Source organism: Dromiciops gliroides, chromosome 1, assembly GCF_019393635.1.
Source record: "Dromiciops gliroides isolate mDroGli1 chromosome 1, mDroGli1.pri, whole genome shotgun sequence".
NCBI lineage: Eukaryota > Metazoa > Chordata > Mammalia > Microbiotheria > Microbiotheriidae > Dromiciops > Dromiciops gliroides.
In genome coordinates, this window is record NC_057861.1 from 666236059 (window position 1) to 666259268 (window position 23210).

Here is a 23210-nt window from a genome sequence, read left to right on the forward strand (position 1 = left end):
AATAGGGGCCACCAATCCATACATAAAGATACCTGCGAGCACATTTTGTTGTGGTTTTTTTTTTTTTTTGTGGGGCAATGAGGGATAAGTGACTTGCTCAGCGTCACACAGCTAGTAAGTGTCAAGTGACTGGGGCTGGATTTGAACTCAGGTCCTCCTGAATTCAGGGCCTGTGCTTTATCCACTGTGCCACCTAGCTGCGTGAGCATATTTTGACTGTTTTAAAATGTAAAGTTTTGGGGCAGCTAGGTGGCACAGTGGATAAAGCACAGGCCCTGAATTCAGGAGGACCTGAGTTCAAATCCAGCCCCAGTCACTTGACACTTACTAGCTGTGTGACGCTGAGCAAGTCACTTATCCCTCATTGCCCCACAAAACAAAAAACAAAAAACAAAAAAACAAACAAAAAAAAAGTAATGTTCTATTGTATTTCTATTTTGTTAAATATTTCCCAATTACATTTTAATCTCGTTCAGGTAGTACTCAGGAGTGTTGTGAAGGTCTCTTTTGGAGAAGGTATTTACGTTCAGGTATATAGGGCTACAAGACATCTAAATCTTCTTCCTCTGACATTCTATGATAAAGTTCTGCAGGAACTCTTATTTCATTACATCTTCAGTGCCTAACATACTACATTGTATAGAAGAGGTACTTTTTTTTTTTTTAAACAGGGCAATGGGCGTTAAGTGACTTGCTCAGGGTCACACAACTAGTAAGTATCAAGTGTCTGAGGTCGCATTTGAACTCAGGTACTCCTGAATCCAGGGCTGGTGCTTTATCCACTGCGCCACCTAGCTGCCCAAGGAGGTACTACTTAAATGTATGTTGAATTTAATGTGTCTTTAGCCCTTTAGAAAGCCGTACATTCCCTAGGGGAAGGGTATGGTTAGTGTCAGGGTGGGGTCCACTGTAAAGAGAGAACATATCCAAGAGCTAAGATATTCTGCTGGGAGGAATATTCTCAGGTTCCAGTTCCAGTTCCAGTTCCACTTATACACAACTACAATGTGTATAAAACTGTAGTGAGCCACCGATGGTGCTATCCTTCCATTTTGCTTCCACACAATAGACAATATAGCTTCCCCAAAACAACTCCAAATAAAAACTAATGTTGATAATAATTTTAAATGGCCATATTAGTCATATCTTTTATTCAACTATGAGTTCTAACCCAGCAACACAAAGGACATGCCTACAGAGCAAGCCCACCATCTGAGGCTTGATAGAGCAGGAAGGGTTGCAAGAATAGCAGGCATCCCTCCTGTACTGGAGCAGGCATGTGGAGGTAGGGTTTGCTCAGAAGTGAATCTGCCACCATCCGCTCTGCCTTCCCCCCCACTCCACCCCCACCCTAACTGACTAGCAAGGTGACTTCCACTTCTGGAATTCACCCCACCCAGCTCCTGCTTTTCAGTTCATACAATCAATGAGGTACACGTTGCCAGCTCTCCTCCCATCTTGCTTTAGGCAAAATGAGATACTCTCAGAGAACATCTCCAGGCTGTAAAGAGGGAAGGTATACACACCCTTTGGTAGTCTCCAAATCCTATTTCCCTACAGGCAGAGATCTGTTTGTTTAGCAAGCTCCTTTCTTGGTGCTGCCAATTCAACACAATCCATTATCACCTAAACTCAGTGGCTTCACACTTTCCTATCATACCCACCCTACTTCTCCCACCCCCAATTCCCCCTGTTTCAAGTATCAGATATTAATGATTCTTCATGGGGGGTGGGGGGGGGGATAAAGTGAAAAGGTTAAAAGGAAAAAAAAAAAGAATGAAAGAAAAAAAGGCAAGGGGAGCTCTTCCCACAAAATCATAAGGAGAAGCGGATTCCACTGTCAGCCAGCAGGCAAGCACACAGGAACCTTGACTCCCAGGTTCTAATGACTAGACACCCCATAAACACTTTAGGCACAAGAAGGTCTGAGAAATACAAGTTAAGTTAGGAATATGAAAATCAAGGTAAGAAAAGTAGACAGATGAAGCATCAAAAATAATTATTCCCAACACAAAGTGACATGATACTAAAAATGACACAAAATGCAGACAACAGGAGGGAACACTGGGGAGAACCTAGAGAGAACACAGGGACTATGAAGGTAAATTGTAAAGTTAATAGAACTTCATGGTTCTAAATCCATACTGCCAAACTGCTTTCTCAATCTCTTCGACCAAATTGGCTTAGCTTTTCCTTACTGCATTACCTTGTTGTGAGGATCAATTGATAACTTATATAAAGTGCTGTGTAAACTGCAAAACGTCATGTAAATTTCAGCCATTATCCTAATTTGAAGTTTTAAAATTGTTTTCAATGACATAATCCCAAACGTAATCCTTTCCCATCTGTAGACACGTCCTCTAAGTGCAAAGCCCATAAATGAGTGGAATATGTGAGCTGGAATTTTAAAAGGGTAAATCTGCATGTGAGAAAGAAAATCTTGTTGCCTATCTCTCTCCCCTTTCAGGAGCCAGGCTCAGCAGGTTCTGGGTGGCTTCACCATGGGAAACCTCCAAGTGACTTAGATGGACATAGCAGTAAGGCGCCTGCCAGCTCATTACCAAATGCAACAGCTCATCAGAGCTTCCTCCAGAGACAGCTAGTTGGCTCTGAAGAGAATGTACAGCACTGGCAGCGTAGCAGCAAACATGGTACAGGTTAACACAGTGCTGTAGACAGAATTCCTGTTGACTTGGGCCTCCAACCTCTGCTCCATATCTGACAGTTCTAGAATCATGCCCTGGGCAACCAGGGACTGCCTGCTGTCCAGTGGAGAGTCTAGCAAAGCTTGGTCTGCTTGTTCTAAAAGCTGAGAACGGGCTGTAGCCTTTACAAGCTGAACCTCAGCAACCATTTGACTGAATTTTTTGTCCAGGTCAGTAAGCTGCTCTTGTAAACTCTCCAGACGTGAACGGACCTGCTGAGAGTGGCTGAGCTGTTCTTTCAAAGAGGCTGAAAGTAAGTATGTATCTTTATGAGACATGAGACCTTCTCCAATAGAAGCGGCATCTTCCTGAGCTCCAGAAGACACCCTCATTCCAGTGTGCACTAAGCTCCTAAGTTCTTCGATGACGTCACTGAGATCCTTGTTCTGCATGCTGTGGCTGGAAGCCTGCTCTTTGATGGCCTCCTGCAGACTCATAGGTCCAGCCTGGGCTTCTAGAAGCAATGTCTTCAGTTCCTGCAATCGTACACGATTCACATAGGTGGAGCCAGCAACACCTATCACAGCCCCTAGAACAGAACCGATGATTGACCAGTTTTTTGTTTTTTCAGTTCTTGTTCGCTCTTTCTCATGGCTCTCCCGCACCGCAGCAGAAAAGAGAGAAAATTTCTCTCGTTCTGACTCTTCTGCATTAACGTAGGCTATTCGGAGCCTCTTTTCTTCCTGCAGAAACAACAGATGGAAATAAAGCTATAAAGTTTATGTCAATGGAAACCCAGAGAAGTAGGTTATGAATATAGAACTTTGTCCCTCACCCCTCTGTCAAGGACAAAAAAGGGCAGGGGGTGGGAAGGACACATGCCCTGAGCATGAACCGTGAAGGACTAAGTTGGGAGATGAAAATGACCTCATCAAAAATCTGTGAAACATCTACTATGGTCAAGCTAGTACAGGAGGCATCAAGAATACAAAAATGAAAAAATAACACAACTCTTGCCCTCCCCAAATTTATGTCATAAAGGCAAAGGCACAAGCCTTGGTGCTGTGGGAAAACTTGAGGAGTAATGGACTTTCAGTGGGAAGAGGATCTGGGAAGGTTTCATCCAGGAAGTGGCACCTGAGTTAATTTTGAAAGAAAAAGATTTCAAAAGGAAACCAGAACTGATCCAACCATTCTGGAGAGCAATTTGGAACTATGCCCAAGAGCTATAAAGCTGTGCATACCCTTTGACCCAGCAATACCACTATTAGGTCTTTTTCCCAAAGAAATCATAAAAAAGGGAAAAGGACCCACATGTACAAAAATATTTATAGCTGTTCTTTTTGTGGTGGCAAGGAATTGGAAGTTGAGGGGGTGCCCATCAATTGGGGAATGGCTGAACAAGCTGTGGTACATAAATGTAATGGAATTCTATTGTGCTGTAAGAAACGATGAGCAGGAGGAGTACAGAGAAACCTGGAAGGACTTGCATGAACTGATGATGAGTGAGATGAGCAGAACCAGGAGAACATTGTACACAGTATCATCCACATTGTGTGTTGATCAACTGTGATAGACTTGATTCTTCTCAGCAATATAATGGTCCAAGATAGTTCCAAAGGACTCATGATGGAAAAATCTCCAAATCAAAAAAAAAAAAAAAAAGAACTGTGGTATCTAGATGCAGATCGAACCATACTACTTCTATTGTTTTTGGTTGTTTTTCTTTTTTGAGATTTTTCCTTTTTGCTCTGATTCTTCTTTCACAGCACGACTAATACAGAAATATGTTTAATGTGATTGTACACATATAACCTATATCAGATTACTTGCTGTCTGGGGGGGGGGGAGGCAGAGGAGAAAATTTTTTTTTGGTAAGGCAATTGGGGTTAAGTGACTTGCCCAGGGTCACACAGCTAGTAAGTATCAAGTGTCTAAGGCTAGATTTGAACTCAGGTCCTCCTGAATCCAGGGCCAGTGCTCTATCCATTGAACCACCTAGCTGCCCTGAGAAAAATGTGAAACTAGAAATCTTATAAAAACAAATGTTGAGGGGCAGCTAGGTGGCTCAGTGAATAGAGCACCGACCCTGGAGTCAGGAGTATCTGAGTTCAAATCCGGCCTCAGACACATAACACTTACTAGCTGTGTGACCCTGGGCAAGTCACTTAACCCCAATTGCCTTACTAAAAAAAAAAAAAAACCAAAAAACACAAATGTTGAAAACTATCTCTACATGTAACTGGAAAATAATAAAATATTTGTATGAAAAAAAAAAGGAAGTCAGAAAGAAGGATTGAATACATGCCAAGAATGAGAGATGGTCTTTACAAATACATAGAGGTGAGAAAATCAGGTTCAGGATCAGGATCAGAGCTATAAGGATTTGAGAGGCCCTCCCTTCCTCAGTTTATAAATGGGCCACTCAATAGTCTGAATAGAAAATAAAATGCATGAATGGCATTATATGAAATAAGGCTGAAAAGACAACATGGAGCTGTATAATGGAGGGCCTTCCATAGCAGGGTAAAGCAAGCAATCTATCTTTTATCCTCTGGGCAGCAGGGACCTTTAGGAAGATGGCCAGATCAATGCATTAGGAATGTGAGTTGAGCAGCTGGGTGATAGATCTGTGAGGATTAAGCCTTGAAATACAACAGTCAGGCTACTACAACTATCCATACTCACATGAAACGAAGGCCTGAACTAGGATAGTGGCAATGTGGGTAGAGAAGCCAGGACAGGTATGAATACTGTCTAAGGAAAAAATGGCAGGACTTAGCAAATGACTGAATGTGGGAAGTGAGAAAAAGAGAAGAGTCAAAGATGACCCTGAGATTTGGAATAGGAGAGACTACAAGAATGGCTGTACCACCAAAAAAAAAAATGAGAAAGTTAGAAGACAGGGATAAGTTTTAGGGGAAAATGATGAGTTTAGTTGTGACCACCTTGAATTTGAGGTGTCAGCAGTACATAGATGTACTTCACTAGCAGGCAGCTAGAGAGAAGATCGGAGTTTCAGTGAAAGACTGAGATTGATCTATAGATTTGGGAGTTACCTGAAGAAAGATGGCAATAGAAGCCTTAGAAGTAGAGGAGATTGCTAAGGAAAAGAAAAAACATAAAAGGGTCAAGGTTGTGGAACAACCCATAGGAAAATAATGAACCAGGAAAGATCGAAACAGAGAGGTCAGATGGATAAGAGGAAAAACAGGAAAAAACAGTATCATGGAAGACAAGGAAAGACAAGAGAGGATGGCTGGTAGTCTCAAATGCTACAGAAAGGTCAAGGAGGATGAGGACTAAATCTTAGAGAGGGCAATAGAGATACAAGTCAGACTGCAGAGATAGATAGCAAACAAGTACAAACTGCAAGTATAAGAGTAATATAGCTTGAGCAGTTGATCAAGACAAGGGCTGGTTGTTTGGTATTTTTTTTGGATAGATGAAACTAAGTTATGTTTTTGGCAATAAGCCAGTAGAAGAGAGCAAATAATATTTGAATTCAACTGGTTAATAAGGAAGTGTTCAAAGCCACCCATCAATGTTATTATATTAATCTTAATATATTAATGAATGACAAGAGGATACTAATAGAGCACTTACTATTATGCTGATTCCTTTCCTGTTTTTCCCTAAGTTCTATCAATGCTCTTTGAAGACATTAATGACCAAGTCACAAAATAAATTGCTTTTGTAAAGTTTAATCATTCAAACCTAATTTATCTACAGAGGTAAACACATCTACCACTTTTCCTGAGTATACCAATAACAGGGACTTGTTAGGGGATCTGGACTTATATCCCTAAAAGGAAGCTCCAGACTGTACCTCTGTTGGTATAGAGGTATCATCTCAGTAGCTCCAGCTACCCTGCTGCCTCCAAATTTATCCTACCTGCAACAATCTGTGTTCCAGAGTTGCAAGTTCCAAGTACTGGGTATCTTCCCGGGAAACTCGATCCAAACGATCCCGAATCTCTTTGAGTCTGGCTTGGTGAGTTTCCAGGTCATCTCTAGCCTTTCGGACAATTCCTCGAGCCACCATGAACTCTTTCTCTGCCTGAAAGGAAAACAGAAGTGAAGCCTGTCCTCCTTTTCAGGGTGAACTACTTTTCTAAAATAAATTAAGTTCTGGGAATGAGGGAGGACAATTACACACGGGTGGTACACATAGGCACTCTGGTTGCCCTAGTGTAATTCTACTTTCCTTCTATTTTTAAAAAAAATTCTTGTAGAATACAGAGATGTGAAAGGGACAACATTTCAAACATAACTGTTTTTCCAACACTGCTATAAGGGAAGGGAATAAGAAAATGAAATAATCAATTATTAAGTGTTTACTGCATGTCAGGCACTATGCTAAATGCTTTACAAATACTATCTTATTTGCTCCTCACAACTCTGTAAGATAGGTACTGTTATGATCTCCATTTTATAGAAGAGGAAACTGAGGCAGACAAAAGTTAAGTGACTTGCCCATAGTCACACAGTAGTGAGTGTCTGAGGCTGGATTTGAACTCCGGTCTTCCTGACTCCAGGCTCAGCACTCTGTGTACTATATTGTCAATGTTATGATAGCATATTTCCACAAAAGAGGGAACCTAGGGCTCAGAGTCTATCCTTGGATCTGCCATCTCCTCTACTCTGTCCCCTTTCTTCATTCTTGTTTCTCCATTCAAACAGAGGAAAGGAAGCTTTCTATTCAAGTTTCTAGTAACTAAGTAACAAATTTTAAATGAGATTTAAAGAAAAAAGTGATGTGGTGTGTGTACACACATATGTACACATGATATACAATAAAAAGCAGAATATTTACCCAATTCTCCGTCTTTATAGAAAGTATCATAAACTCTAGTGTTTTTGTAAATAAACTATTCTCACTGCTATTGTGGAAAGAGCCAAAATGTGATTACATTGAAGCTATGATGGATGTGACTTTTTTTTTTTTTGGGGGGGGGGGGGTGTTTGAGTCAATTGGGGTTAAATGACTTGCCCAAGGTCACACAGCTAGTAAGTGTTGTGTCTGAGACTGGATTTGAACTCAAGTCCTCCTGACTCCAGGGCCAGTGCTCTATCCACTGTGCCACTTAGCTGCCCCTATGGATGTGACTTTTGTCAGTAGTTTTAAGCTCTTAAAGCTTAACTGGTGCTAAGATTTTGGGGACAACGTGTATAGGGAATGTTTTTCAATTATTTCCTTCACAAATGCTCTTAACTATACTGCTATAAAATCATTATAGATGTAAACAAACACCATCAATTCATATCCAGCAGAGGAATTAGCTATTGGACCTAACTGGTCAAAAGGTCAATGACCAGTGGTTTGGTTAGGCAAAATACTAAAGCCACATGCACTATCTCCAACCCAGTGGCACTAAAGATTTGAAGCCTGATAACAAGGAAAGAAAAGGCTGGATATGCTTTAAAACAAGGCTTCTTAAACTTTTTCCACCTGTGACCCCTTTTAGCTCAAGATTTTACCCTACCTTGGGTACCTATATAGGTACACATAACCTTTTACTGTTGCCAAATTTTGAGCCCCCTCAACATTCAGTTATGCAATACCATATAGGGTCTCAACCCACAGTTTAAGAAGCTAGAGTTTAAACAACATTGCTGGGGACTATGTTAGCCAGAAATAACACATCATAGCAGGACCTACTATAAAAAGTGATGAGCTCTAGATTCTCATCTATATACCAGATGTAGTATTTACCTCAGTCACATTCCCCTGGGCCTCTCGAACTTCATTTATCCCAACGAACTCTTCATAACTGTCCCACCAAGATTTGGCCACAGAAGATATTCTCTGTTGGAAATTCTGCCCCAGGGCTCGACCCATTTCAGTGAGTCTGTGATATAGTCGGATGGCAGTTTTTGCTGAAGTTTTCCTCTTGGGCTGGATGGGACCTGGGTTGTAGAAGGTCCTCATGAAAAGGAGTTTCACTCTTTGGCTTCTCAGCCCCAATTTCTGGGGTGAACTCATGATATACTGCAATGCAAAAATGGTGCTATGCCCCATCATTAGGCCTGAGAATTCATGCAAGGCAGTGAGGGATGCTGGAAAAGGAACACAAAAGAAAGCTATTCAGAACCAAGAAAAAAGCACAAAACCAAACTCCTGTTGAGACAAGAGCCATGTCTGAACAAAATATTTCCACTTAAATAAGTTTAATAATTTAACTTTCCATTTAAATAACTGAACACTCCTTAGGTATGACAGTCTATAGGATATTCTCCTCCCTCTACTTGAAGAATGATTCACCTTAGAGCTTTCAAGTAAACTGGCTCAATGGAAAGATTCCTTACATTTCTTAGGTTTTTTGTTTTGTTTTGTTTTGTTTTGTTTTGGGGGAGGGTCCATACCTATGATTTCACCAACATGGAAACCCTCCACCTATCCAATCTGCAACTCACTCACAGTTGCCTGGGACAATTAGAAGATAAATGATTTGCCCACCATCACAAATGGCAGATGCCCATGAACTGGAGGCAACTCAGTCTTTCTCACTCCATGACCACCCCAGTAGGCATTAGGCCAAGTTGCCCCTGTTTTTAAAGGGGGAAAACTTTAAAAAAGTTTACCAACATACTGATCACTTTGGACAGTATATATGATAAACCCTATAACTTCTCACTTCTAAAGAGAAAAGGTACACTTAATTAAAAAAAAAATATCCAGGCATTTTTTATCACTAACCTGTCTTTAATTGGATATAAACAGGGGGGCAGCTAGGTGGCGCAGTGGATAGAGCGCCAGCCCTGGATTCAGGAGGACCTGAGTTCAGATCCGGCCTCAGACACTTTACACACTTACTAGCTGTGTGACCCTGGGCAAGTCACTTAACCCCAATTGCCTCACCAAAAAAAAAAAAAAATTGGACACAAACAGCAAATAGTGTATGCTGTCCTCACTTCCATTGCCTATACCTTCCTACAGAAACTTTGGCTACTCTCCAAGAACAGGTAAGTCTCTGTTAATGAGCTGGATGAATCTTGTGCCTGAGGAAAAGGATGCCCAGGCCTGCTCAGACTATAAATCCTATAAAAAAGATGACAAACTGGAGGGGACAACAGCTCAGCAGGCAGAGTGGGGCAAAAAAATCCCCCGGGGAAATCTGAGACAGGATTTCAGGAAACATCCAGGATTTGTTCTCATTTCTGAAAAAAGCCCCATCAACTACTTCTCTATCAGAATCCAACCTCAAAAAAATCAATGAAGTCTCTCTGATCCAGGGTTCAGAAACTCTATAAGAAGCTTCAATGACTAATTGTAGAAGAAAATTAGGTCTTCACATTAATTTTTTTCTTGTACTTTTTCCAATTTTTTCCTCTTAATTTCACTTAATCACAGGACTCCCAAGCTATTTGATTCCTGCATCTCACATTTCAGTCTTCTACTCTAATCTCTCCCTTCCCCCACTCCTCTTAGTCACTGCTCAGTCAGGCTCAACAGATTGATTTTCCTTAATCTCTCCTTTTTTTTTTTTTTGGTCGTTTGGATGTTTGTTCTAAGCAAAGGGAGAGAAGCTAAGGGCTATTCAAACACAGATTCTTCCCCATTATCCAACAAGTAGAGCTCCTTCTTCTACCCCTACCTATCTGGTCCTGTCTTTTCATGTCTATTAAAAGTCTGCCAAAAGATGGAATTGCTCTGCGTTGTGTTAGCCAAATTACTGTCCAAATAGAAAATCTGATCACTAAGAGACTGTTACAGTGACACCTGGTGGCAACCAAAAATAATAGACTAGGGTCAAAAAGACAGGAAAGAAAATACAGTACTGGTAAAAGTGGAATAATTGCAGTGATTCACATTCACACACACACACACACACACACACTGAAAATGTCCTCCTTGATCCTTTCTCTTTTGAGAAGTGCATGTGGGTGTTAATTTCCACATGCCTAAATATTATTCATTTATCTGCAAAGACAGTGATCCTGATTTCCTAAGCCCCATTTCTACCTTAAGACATATTCTCTGTCCTAGCCACAAGCCTGTGGAAAAAATACTCCAGAGTACAACTAGACCTGCTAATGGATCAGGCACTAATTTTATCCTGCCTAATGCTCCACACAGGTGTCCACTGACCATGGAATGTACTTGGAGCAAGCTTAAAAGAAATTCACTGGTTCACTAACCTACACAGTATCACCCCTGTCCTATTATCTCCATTCACAATGCCACCTCCCAGGGCAGCTAGGTGGTGCAGTGGATGGAGCACCGGCTCTGGAGTCAGGAGGACCTGAGTTCAAATCTGGCCTCAGACACTTAACACTTACTAGCTGTGTGACCCTGGGCAAGTCACTTAACCCCAATTGCCTCACTAAAAAAAAACAAAAAAAACCACAATGCCACCTCCTTAGTTCAGATCTCATCTTGTTACTCCTCTGTTCAATGACTCTCTATTGCCTCTAGGATAAAATGTAAACTCCTTAACCAAGCATGACCCAATAAAATCTGGCCGCAACTTACCTTTCCACTCTTATTTCACATCATTTTCTCTTCATGTTCTCTGTTCCAGTCAAATGCACTACTAGGTAATCCCTAAACATGCCATTCTACATGACTGGAATGAATTCTTTCATCTCTGTCTTTCAGAATACTTCTCAAGTTTGATTCAAGTGTCAATTTCTCCATGAAGTCTTCTCTAATTCCCCCAATTAAGAGTGGTTTTTCCCTCTTCCAATTTTCCTATTAATCAACATGGCTCTATTAAGCATCTACATCAAGTCTAGCTTAATTTGTTATCTTTCCTTTCCCCTCCTCAAGTCCTTCCCTATATGCATACCAGTCTATGCAGTCATATCTTGCCCCCAGTAAGCTCACTGAATGCAGGCCATGTCACTTTTGGGGAAGTTAAGTGGTGCAGTGGATAGAATGCTGGACCTGGAGTGAGGAAGACTCACGAGACATTTACTAGCTGGACGACCCTGGGCAAGTCACTTCACTCTGTTTGTCTCAGTTTCCTCATTTGTAAAATAAACTGAAGAAGGAAATGGCAAAACCACTCTAGTATCTTTGCCAAGAAAATTTCAAATGGGGCCACAAAGTGTCGGACACAATTGAACAATTGTCATTTTTTATTATTTGTATCTTGAACTGCCCTATAGTCAGTCAACTAGCATTCTAAAGTACCTACTATGTAATATACTGTGCTAAACACTGGGGATACAAAGAGAGGCAAAAAAAGGTCCCCACCCTCAAGGGGCTCAGAGTCTAATGGGGGAGACACTATGTACAAAGATACATATCAGATAAATTTGGGGTGGTCTGAGAGGGAAGACACTAAGATTAAAGTGGTCTAGGAAAAGTTTCTTGCAGAAGGTGGGATTTTAGATGAAATTTGAAGCCAGGAAGTAGAAAATAATGAGAATTCCAGGTATGGGGGTGCAGCTAGTAAAAATGCTTGGAGTGGGGAGATGGAGTATCTAGTTCAAGAATAGCTAGGAGGGGGGCAGCTAGGTGGCGTAGTGGATAGAGCACCGGCCCTGGAGCCAGGAGTACCTGAGTTCAAATCCGGCCTCAGACACTTAACACTTACTAGCTGTGTGACCCTGGGCAAGTCACTTAACCCCAATTGCCTCACTAAAAAAAAAAAAAAAAAAAAGAATAGCTAGGGGGGCAGCTAGGTGGGCGCAATGGATAAAGTACCAGCCCTGGATTCAGGAGGACCAGAGTTCAAATTTGACCTCAGACATTTGACACTTACTAGCTGTGTGACCCTGGTCAAGTCACTTAACCCTCATTACCCCACCAAAAAAATAAAATAAAGTAAAATAAGAATAGCTAGGAGGCCAATGTCATTGGATTGAAGAGTATGTGGAAAATAAGGAGACTGGAAAGGTAGGAAGGGAACAGATTATGAAAGGCTTTAAAAGCCAAACAGAAGATTTGACAGCTAAAGGGAGGATGGACTGGAATGGAAAGATACTTGAGGCAAGGAGACCAATCAGCAGGCCTCCTACTGCAAGAGTCCAGGCCTTAGGTGATAATAGCCTGTGCCAGGGTGGGTGCAGTGTCAGATAATAGGGCATATATACAAGAGATGTTATGAAGGTAGAAATGAAAAGACTTGACAAGTGACTGCATGTGCAGAGTGGGAGTGAGACAATTTCAAGCATGGGTGACTGGATGGCCATACTCTCGGCAGTAATAGGGAAGTTAGGAAGAGGCAAAGGTTTCTGGGGAAAAGATAGTGAGTTTAGTTTTGGACACAAAGTTTAACAGGACATCCAGTTTGAGATGTCTAACAGGTAGTTAAGCATGAAGTAAGTACTTAAACTTTATCGAGTATGTATTGGAGGGTAGAAATAGAAACCTGTCCTTCCAGAGCTTCCCTCCACATCCTACCCTTGGGGGGAGGGGGCAGTTCCATAGGGCAGAGAACACTGATAGACAACTCAGTTTTAGAAAAGTTGCTTGGAGCAGCGATAAGTAACTTACTTCTGGTGACAGAGGCAAGTCTGTCAAAGCATCTTCCTAACTCCAAGACCAGCCTACTCCTGGGGAGCTCTGAGATAAAATATCTAATAAGTAGAAGGCAGAACCAAAGGAAATAGATTCAAATCCTGCCTCTGACAATGACTAATCTTCTAAGTCACTGAAACCTCTTTAGACTTGTTTCCTCCTCTATAAAATAAGAGTAGGACTACATAGCCCCCGAGGACTCTTCCAGTTCTAAATCTATGATCCTTTTAACTACAGTTCAAGACAGAATTTGATACAAGAGAGAAAAAATGCAAGAGGGTCAGGCCCTCCGGCTGGACTCAGCAGAGGGTCTGCAGGTTCAGGGATGAGGAGTGATTGACGCTGGGCCTCCTTGTCCCCAAGCTTGTACAGGTTAGTCCCGGATCCAGGCACCGAATCCCTAAGAAAAAGCTCATTCGAATGGCGAGAAACGCTCCCCTCCTCCCCCGCGCCACTGTCCACAAGAAGTCTTCCCCGGCCTCCCCTCCCACTCCCTTCTACAAAGTCCAGAGTAAGGCCCGAGGGAGGCTCCTTCCCTCCAGGGCCCCTCCCGCCCTCTCCCTAGTTTCCTGACCACTGAGGCCCTTAGGCGGCTTCTTCCACTACAACCGGACAAGAGCCTGCCTGGGGTACCTCCGGACCCGCCAGGGTGGGAGCTCCCCCAGGTCAGGCCTCCGAGCAGGGCCAAGGGCGCTAGCAGCAGGCTGGCCAGACAGAGAGCCTCCCTCCCAGCGGGCCCGGTCTGACCCCTCAGACCAGCCCGATTCCCCTTCCTGGGGGCCACGCGAACCCTGGGGGTTGCCTGCCCCAAACTCGCTTCCGCCCCCTCACCTGACGCGCAGGCACCGAACCGTCAACTACAGCTTCGGAGCAGCCAAGTCTCCTGCCGGCTACGACCTCTGACCCCGACGCGGAAGCAGCGGCTTCATTTCCAAGCGAGAAACCAATCAGCCTGACGATGGAGGCGGAAGGGGCGGACCCGAAGGTTCCGCTTCCGGCAGTGAGGGGGCTTGGGGAAGCCGAGCAGCTTGCACGATGTCGGGTCGCGAGGGTGAGTAGCCCAAAGACCCGGGACGTAGGGGTGGCAGCTGGGGGCTGCATGGCCTGGTCACTCCCGGGTGGGGGCACCGAGACCGAGGGACTGCTGGAGGAGGAGCCCAGGGTCCGAGCCCTCCCCCGATGCCCAAGAGGGGCTGATACGGCCGGATCCTTCGGCCTGGCCCAAGAGAGGATTCCCTGACCCCAAGATCTCACCTCAAGACCGAGGTACAGAGGGGCACAGGAGGAAGCTGGGTTCCGATACCCCTTCCACAGACCCAGGAGCGGGGCAGACTCCCAGGAAGAAAAGCTTGAGGTCTCTGGTTTCCCGCCAGGCCCGGGGATAGAAGATGGTGTGAGATTAAAATTGGATATTAGATCATAAATCTCCCCTACTTTTAGGGCGACATGTGGTCCATTCACCTCCCCAGAGTAATGAACCACATGTCACCCTAAAAGTAGGGGAGATTTATGATCTAATATCCAATTTTAATCTCACAATGGAAAGGAGTCCATAGGCCTCGGCTACTAGCCTCCTGTCCCAAGAAGCAGGAAACACCCCCAGAATTTTTCAGCCGTCTCCCAAACCTTAATAACAGGGTTTCCTATCTCTCTTGACAGGTGGTAAGAAGAAGCCTCTGAAACAGCCCAAGAAGCAAACCAAGGAAATGGATGAGGTGAGGGATCTAGGAAGAGGTGAAAGGGTATTGGGTAGGGGGAAAGTTGAGGTTTTATGTTATATACTTGATCCTCCTCAGACCCCAGTGGGAGGTAATAGGCAAGGGAATGGTAGTAGTCTACTTACCCTAGGCTCCGTGTAAGATTATACTGGCCCCCAAATATTGGGGGAAGGGGGTGGACTTTACCGACTTAGGCTTTAAAAAAGGGAGGAAACCTTAGCCGGGAAAGAGTACTGGGGGCAGACTCCCCCTCCCCCCACAGGCCAGGCCTTCCTAGTGCTTAGCCAGTACATGACTCAAATGTGCTCATCTCCCACTATCAGAATTCTCAGGGACAAGTACCAGTAGTTATAGTTACAATCACCCAGCTAAGTTCAGCTGGGACCTCAACAGTGTGTTCCACATTTTCTTTAGGAAGATATAGCTTTCAAACAAAAACAAAAAGAAGAACAGAAAAAACTGGAAGAGTTAAAAGCAAAAGCTGCTGGGAAGGGACCACTTGGTAAGTTTTGCTAAAAAGCCTAGTCCTTTGAATAATCTATAAAAGGTACTCATTAGGAAAGATAAAAAGCACTTTCAGAAATTAAATTGCTATTCCCAGTGTAAAAGATACTACCACAGCACCTCTAAATCTTTGTTTTAACCTTTAACTAAATCTTTAATTTTGGGGGGGGGGGCAATGAGGATTAAGTGACTTGCCCAGGGTCACACAGCTAGTAAGTGTCTGAGGCCAGATTTGAACTCAGGTCCTCCTGAATCCAGGGCCAGTGCTTTATCCACTACCTTTAACTAAATCTTAACATTCTAGTTGAAGCACATAATGATGATGATAGCTGGTATTGTTAAAGTGCTTTTAAACATTTATCTCATTTTATTTGTCACAACCAACAACATCTGGCAATTGATGTAAATGGTATTATACACAATTTACAAATTAGGAAACCAGAGTTCAGAAAAATGTAAAGACTTGCTGGGGGATGAAGCTAGTAAGTGGCAAACCCAGACTTGAAACCCAAATCAATTTTGTTTATGCATTTGTTAAAAAACCTATGTGAGGGGCAGCTAGGTGGCGCAGTGGATAGAGCACCCGGCCCCTGGAGTCAGGAGGATCTGAGTTCAAATTTGGCCTCAGACACTTAACACTTACTAGCTGTGTGACCCTAGGCAAGTCACTTAACCCCAATTGCATAAAAAAAAAAATGTGAAAAGCACTGTGCTCAGTACAAGGAACACTGTAAGGTAGTGGGAATACAAAGTGTCCTCAAGAGCTTGCATTCTCCTGGAGAGATACCAACTGTACAAAGAAATTTGAAGAGAGGAAGACCTCCACAAACCCTGGAGGAATAAGAGAAAAAAGACCTTGTGTAAGTGGGAAGTGAGCTGAGCCTTGAAGAAAGCTAAGGATTCTAAGAGGCAGAAGTGAGGAGTGATCACATTTTAGGGGGGACAGCCTGTTCCAAGAAGGAGTGTTGTGTTTGGAGAACAGCAATTAAGCAAGTTTGGCTGAAGTATAGTGTTTATAAGGAGGTGTTATCAACTAGGAAGATAAGCTGGACCCAGACTATTGAAGGCTTTATATGCCAAAAAGATGAGTTAGCATTTTATCCTAGTGGCAATAAGAAGTGGCCGAAGATTCTTGAACAAAGAGTGCTTTAGTGAGAATTGTGCTTGTGGAAAATGTTGCCAGATATGTGGAGGATAGATTAGAGAGGAGAATTCATAGGGACATCAATTAAGAGGCTATTGCCATAGTACAGAGAATAGATGATGAGGGCCTGAACTATCTAGTAGCAACATAAGTAAAGGGAAGTACAACTGTACTGCCCTGAATGTTCCTGATCTCAGGAACTAAGCAGGGTTGAGCCTGAATTCAAGAAATACTGTGGAGGTGAAATAGACAAAACTTAGCAACTTGTTTGCTAGGTGAAAGGGGTGAAAGAAAATGAAGAGTTGAAGACATTGGCATTTCAAGTATGGGTGAATGGTAAGGTGGTAGTGTCCTCGATAGAAATAGGGAATTAAGGAGGAGTGATAGGTTTAGGGAGAAAGATAAAGAGTCCTGTTTCAGCCATACTGAATTTGGGATACCTTGTGAGACATTTAGGTGAAGTTGTCTAGCTGGAAGTTCTATATCAGACAGAGCACAGGAAAACCAGGGCTAGATATATAGATTTGGGACTCATCTGAAAAGAAATGATCACTGAATCCATGAAAACTGATAAAAACAGAAGGAAAAGGTTTAAAGAGAGAAGGCTGCCCAAGACATGAATGATGAAGGGAAGCTGTGGCACAAAAACTGAGGGATGAGAGATGGCAATCAGAAGTGTCAAAAGCCAACAAAGATCAGGAAGCTTAAGGAATGAAAAGCTTATTGGATTTAGCAGTTGACAAATAATTGGTAACTATGGAAAGAGCAGTTTCTGTTGAATAATAGAGGTCAGGTTAGAAGGGTTTGAAAGGAGTCAAAGTGGGAAGGAATAAGAAGTGAAGGAATGGAGGAAACAAATATAAACCACTGAGTTGGGGAAGAGGGGAGTTTGGCTTTGAAAGGCATGAGTGATATCAGTACATAGCGTGAGGGGGTAGAGGGAAGATGTTGTTTTGTTCTCTTTTTTTTTTTTTGCAATAAACATTTATTTTATTTTTTCCAGTTACTTGTAAGGGTAGTTTTCAACATTCATTTTCATAAGATTTAGAGTTCCAAATTTTTCTCCCTCCCTTCCTCCCTTTCCTCCCCCCTCCACAAGATGGCAACCAGGTTGTATATGTATAATCCACAAGTGTTCTTTTTATCAGTTCTTTCTATGGGGGTGCATAGTAAGCTTCCTCATTGGTTCCTTGGGATTGTCTTGGATCATTGCTTTGCTGAGAGTAGTTAAGTCATTCACAATTTCTCATTGAACAATACTGCTGTCACTATGCACAATGTCCTCCCAGCTCTGCTCACTTCACTATACATCTAGTCTTTCCAGGTTTTTCTGGGATCATCCTGTTATTTGCTATAGCACAAGACCATTCCACCACAATCATATAGCACAGATTCTTCCATCATTCCTCAGTTGATGGACATTCCCTTGATTCTCAATTCTTAGCCTCCACCAAGAGTTGCTATAAATATTTTTTGTATAATTTCCCCCCCTTTTCTCTTTCTCATGATTACTATTGTTAACTTTCCCTTCCATCCTATTCCCTTCCCCATGATATTTATTCTATTATCCATCTTCTTTCACCCTATCCCTCTTCAAAAGGGATTTGCTTCTGTCTGTCCCCTCCCCCACTCTGCCCTTCCTTATTTTGCCCCTCTCTCTTTATCCCTTTCCCCTCCTATATTCCTGCAGGGTTAGAGAGATTTCTCCACCCAATTGAGTGTGTACATTATTCCCTCCTTGAACCAATTCTAATGAGCGTTAGGCTCATTTACTGCCCAGATGAAATAGATTACTCCCCTCAGTTGGGTGTGTGTGTTAGTCCCTCCTTGAGACAACTCTAATGAGTTTAAGGTCTTTGAGCCTTTTCTGATGAGTATAAAATTCATTTGCTGCCCTGCTCCTCTCCCATCTCTTCCCCCACTCCATAAGCCTTTTCCTGTTTGTTTCATGTAGGATTTCACCTCTGCCCTTCCCCCTCCCCCAGTGCATTCCCCTTACCCCTCAGTTTAACCCTAAAGATGTCATCATGGGGCAGCTAGGTGACACAGTGGACAAAGCATCCACCCTGGACCCAGGGAGATCCCAGCCAAAATCCGGCCTCAGACACAAGATAGTCACCCACTGTACCACCCCAGGTATGTCCCCCGACTCCAATTTTTTATAGTTCTCTAGGGTCTTGTATTTGAAAGTCAAATTTGCCATTCAGTTCAGGTCTTTTCATCACAAATATCTGAAAGTCCTCTTCTTCATCAAAGTCCCATTTTTTCTTCTGAAAGATTATGCTGAGTTTTGCTGGGTAGGTGATTCTTGATTGTAATCCCAATTCCTTTGCCCTTTGGAATATCATATTCCATCCATGTCCTCCGGTCCTTTAATGTAGAATCTGCTAGATTTTGTGCTATCCTGACTGGGGCTCCACAGTACTTGAATTCTTTCTTTTTGGTAGCTTGCAATATTTTCTCCTGGACCTGAGAGCTCTGGAATTTGGCTATAATATTCCTAGGAGTTTTCCTTTTGGGATCTCTTTCTGGAGGTGATCGGTGGATTCTTTCAATTTCTATTTTAGCTTCTTCTTCTAGAATTTCAGGGCAATTTTCCCTGAGAATATCTTGGAAGATGATGTCTAAGCTCTTTCCTTGATCATGGTTTTCAGGTAGACCAATAATTTTCAAATTATCCCTCCTGGACCTATTTTCCAGGTCAGCAGTTTTTCCCAGAAGATATTTCACATTGCCCTCTATTTTTTTATTCACTTAGATTTGCTTTATTGTATCTTGGTTTGTCATAAAGTCACTGGCTTCCATTTGGCTTTTCAAACTATTGACTTTTTTCTCATGTCTTTCCTGCATCACTCTCATTTCTCTTTCCATTTGGGTCTTCCTGACTCCGGAGCCAGTGTTCTATCCACTTTGCCACCTAGCTGCCCCATGGCATATTAACTGTTAATCTTGATTTAAGAGGAATCTCCCCCTCAATCTTAATCATCCTACCACCTTTCCTTGATCTCTCATATATAATGTCATATCCCAAACCAATTAATAACACTTTTCTTTCATAAATGTATATATCATTGGTCACTTCCCAACTCCCTCCCCCATAGAATCTTTCCTTGTAAACATATAAGTACAGTAAAGCAGAATATATCCACACATAGCTATCCATTCTCTTTCCCTTTTAACATCTGATAGCTGACCTAGAGTACTTTACATTGTTTCATTTGATCCTCACAACTAGTGACTTGCCCAGGGTAACACAGCTACTATGTATCTAAATCTGCATTTGAACCCAGGTCTTCTAACCAAATCCAACAGTATTCACTACATTGCACTGCCTTTATAATGATCTTTGTCTTTAACATGTTATTTCTTCTACAATAAATCTATGTATACTGCAGTGCAGTCAGTGTTCCCGTCCTTTTCTGTATTCTTACCCTGAAGTCCATGTGTGTAAATAAACACTTGTCATGTAAAAAAAATCGCAAATGATATTTTTCCTAACAATTGTTAGTTTTCTTTCTAAATTCTTTTGCCTTTTGGGCTTATCATGCTAACTAAATATTTATCAGTAAGAAATTTTACTTGCCCAAATTCCACAGCCTAGCCTTCAAGTACCTTGACAGTCTGTCCAAAATCAATTTTTCCAGACTTATTTCCCACTGTTACCCCATTTAAACCCTTGGTCCTTCAAATCCCTCACAATTCTCTCCACATCTTTGCTAATATTGTTCCTTCTTCCATCAAGCCTTATCTCATTATCCTAGCCAACAGTTCTTTTTCTTCCTGCCAACTTTTATACCTCCTATTGATTATTTGTGCTCAACCTGTGGTAAAGCATCCTGAGCTCATATTGGCCTGATCAACCAGTCAGATACACTGTAACCTGACTCTTAACATAGTGATGACATTTTGGTCCTCTTCAAGAAGGAAGGACAACAACCAATCAAATTGTACCATTGATTTGGCATTGTCAAATGTGGTCTTCTATTAACTTTTTGTGTGTCTTCTCAAACCAAATTGTAAACTCCTTTTAGGAATGGGCTACATCTTACACATCTAGATACTGACCTGGAGTCAAGCAACCTGGGTTCAAATATCATATGACTTACTAACTGTGTGGTTATGAGTAAATCTGAATAAGTCATTTTACTTCTGCGAACCTATTTCCTCATTTGTGTGGGGATGATAATACCTGCACTACCTTTTTCATGGGATTACCGAGAGGAAAGTGTTTTGTAAATTGTAAAGTGCTACATAAATATGAGCTATTAGATTTCTTTTGTTAAGGGAGATAAATTAGAACTGATTACATTTCAGAAGGATTCTCTAGGCCAAAGAATCCCAGTAACTAGCCTTTCCTCATAAGAACTATTTTCCACAGCTTTAAGTAATTTTTCAGGCCTTCTGTTTTCCCCATTTTCCTTTTTTTTTTTTTTTTTGGTAGGCAATTGGGGTTAAGTGACTTGCCTAGGGCCACACAGCTAGTAAGTATTAAGTGTTTGAGGCTGGATTTGAACTCAGGTCCTTCTGACTCCAGGGCTGGTGCTTTATCCACTGTGCCACCTAGCTGCCCTCTCCATTTTCCTTTTAAAGTATATTGACCCTTGGGGGCAGCTAGGTGGTGCAGTGGATAGAGCACCGGCCCTGGAGTCAGGAGGACCTGAGTTCAAATCCAGCCTCAGACACTTGATACTTACTAGCTGTGTGACCCTGGGCAAGTCTTAACCCCCATTGCCTCACCAAACAAAAACAAACAAACCCCAAGATTCTATTTGGGGCAGCTAGGTGGCACAGTGGATAGAACACCGGCCCTGGAGTCAGGAGTACCTGAGTTCAAATCCAGCCTCAGACACTTAACACTTACTAGCTGTGTGACCCTGGGCAAGTCACTTAACCCCAATTGCCTCACTAGAAAAAAACTAAAAATAAATAAATAAAGTATATTGACCCTCTTCCCTTGAGCCATCCTAGATAATCATTTAAAATGGTGAGGGGTGGCTAGGTAGCACAGTGGATAGAGCACTGGCCCTGGATTCAGGAGGACCTGGGTTCAAATCTGGCCTCAGACACTTGACACTTACTAGCTGTGTGGCCCTGGGAAAGTCACTTAACCCTCACTGCCATGCAAAATGAATGAATAAATAAATGAGTAAAGTATATCGACCAAAACTGGACATGTACCAGTATATAAGACATGCTCTAAAATTCTGTTAGCATTGTAAATGATGTTAAAATGTTTAACTTATATTCAGCTTGCAGAAATGAAAGAACACTTTTTAAAGTGCCTATTTACCTTACACTGAGGATACCAAGACAAAAGTGAGATAGTTCCAGCTTTAGAGCTTACGCTGTACCAGCATGATACAATGTTTATAGAGAAGTACAGAATAATACAAAATAAATACACAGAAATTGGGCAGATGGGGCTCTAATAAGAACTAAGGGAAACAAGAAAGGCCTATTGAAGGAAATGGCACTTGAACTGGGTCTGAAGAAGCTTGAGTTTCCAAAAAGTAGAACTGAGGAATGAGATCAGCAAAAGCGGGGAGGCAGAAGGTAGAATGTCCAAAAGAGGAAGTATCAAGTCAGCCAATTTATCAATAGTGAAGAGTCCTGAGGGATAATCATTAGCCTGGAAAGAAAGGCTGGGACCACCTTGAAGAACTTCAAATGCCCAACAGAGTAGTTTGTACTTTATCCTGAAAATAATGGGGAGCTGCTGAATTTTTGTGCAGAGTAAACATGGTGACACCTGCATTTCAAAGAGATTAACTTGGCAACAGTGTAGCATACAGAGGGGAGATGCTAGGTACAGGGAGACCAATTAATCTATGACAATAATCCAGGGGAAAGGTGTTGAAGGGTTTGTAGTGTGGGTAGAGAGAAGAGAGTGGATGTGAGAGCTGTTGAACTTCCTACTTAGTGAGTGGGACATGTAGGACAGAATTGTAATTCTGGCTAAAATCAAGCCAGATCAAGTTTAGTGGCCACAAATGAGGGCCCAGCATTCTTCTCTTTCTAAAATAATATTTTCTTCTCTTACAGCCAGTGGTGGAATTAAGAAATCTGGCAAAAAGTAGACGTTCCTGTGTAGATAAGATGGTGATTCCTTTTGGTTTCTTTCTTGCTTTGTGACATCTGCATTTCCTACTTCAACATCTGTTGCCACCTGCAGTCAAGATTGTGTCATCTTAGTCTATTGTACATTGTAATAAACTTTTTTTTTTTAAATCACAGTCTTCTCTTTATTCTTTTTTCAAGTCAGCTCTTCCTGGTTCAGGTAGAATGAGCTGACCCATTCTAGAAACTGTCCTCTGCCTTACTCTGCTTGATATGCCTCTGATTTAAACAAGTGTATACAAAATCAAACCAGATGATTGAGTGTACACTTTTCTTTAGTTTTTGTTCATTCCAGTCAATTCAACAAATAGATGCCAACTATGTACAAGCTACTCTGGGTATAGAAATGAAAAATGGGGCCTTAGGGCCAAATTCTGGCACCTACCTGAATCAGCCCTAAATATTTGAAATGTGAAAGCCTCTGGATCCTGAAGAGAAGAAACTAGGGTACTCTGGGTAGAAAGCTGAACTACAGTTTTAATACATTTTGTTCTAAGGTCGTTTCAGTGTTTTAAATTGAATTCAGTTCCAGAAATCTTGGCCTTGACAGGCATTTGATCAACTAGCACTTATGAAGAGCCTGGCACTATGCTAAGCACTTAGAATGCAAA

General features: G+C 42.2%; 1 protein-coding gene and 1 long non-coding RNA gene across 3 annotated transcripts; one reads left to right on the plus strand and one right to left on the minus strand.

Annotated features, from left to right (window-relative positions):
* Positions 1–383: 383 nt before the first annotated feature.
* Positions 384–14056, minus strand: CCDC51 (coiled-coil domain containing 51). Of its 2 annotated transcripts, none has more exons than XM_043976499.1 (4): positions 13948–14056; positions 8362–8705; positions 6541–6705; positions 384–3388 (listed from the first exon to the last, which is right to left on the minus strand). In XM_043976499.1, the coding sequence occupies exons 2-4, from the start codon at positions 8668–8670 to the stop codon at positions 2600–2602; spliced, it is 1263 nt and encodes a 420-aa protein (XP_043832434.1). In that variant the 5' UTR covers positions 8671–8705; positions 13948–14056; the 3' UTR covers positions 384–2599. The 2 variants fall into 2 exon arrangements, with proteins under 2 accessions (XP_043832434.1, XP_043832435.1); XM_043976500.1 differs by having other exon boundaries at positions 8362–8555; positions 13948–14031.
* Positions 14057–14068: 12 nt separating this feature from the next.
* On the plus strand, positions 14069–22715 carry LOC122735159. The gene is made up of 4 exons (XR_006354103.1): positions 14069–14167; positions 14776–14831; positions 15249–15336; positions 22525–22715. It is a non-coding gene; the product is annotated as an uncharacterized LOC122735159 (long non-coding RNA).
* Positions 22716–23210: the final 495 nt, after the last annotated feature.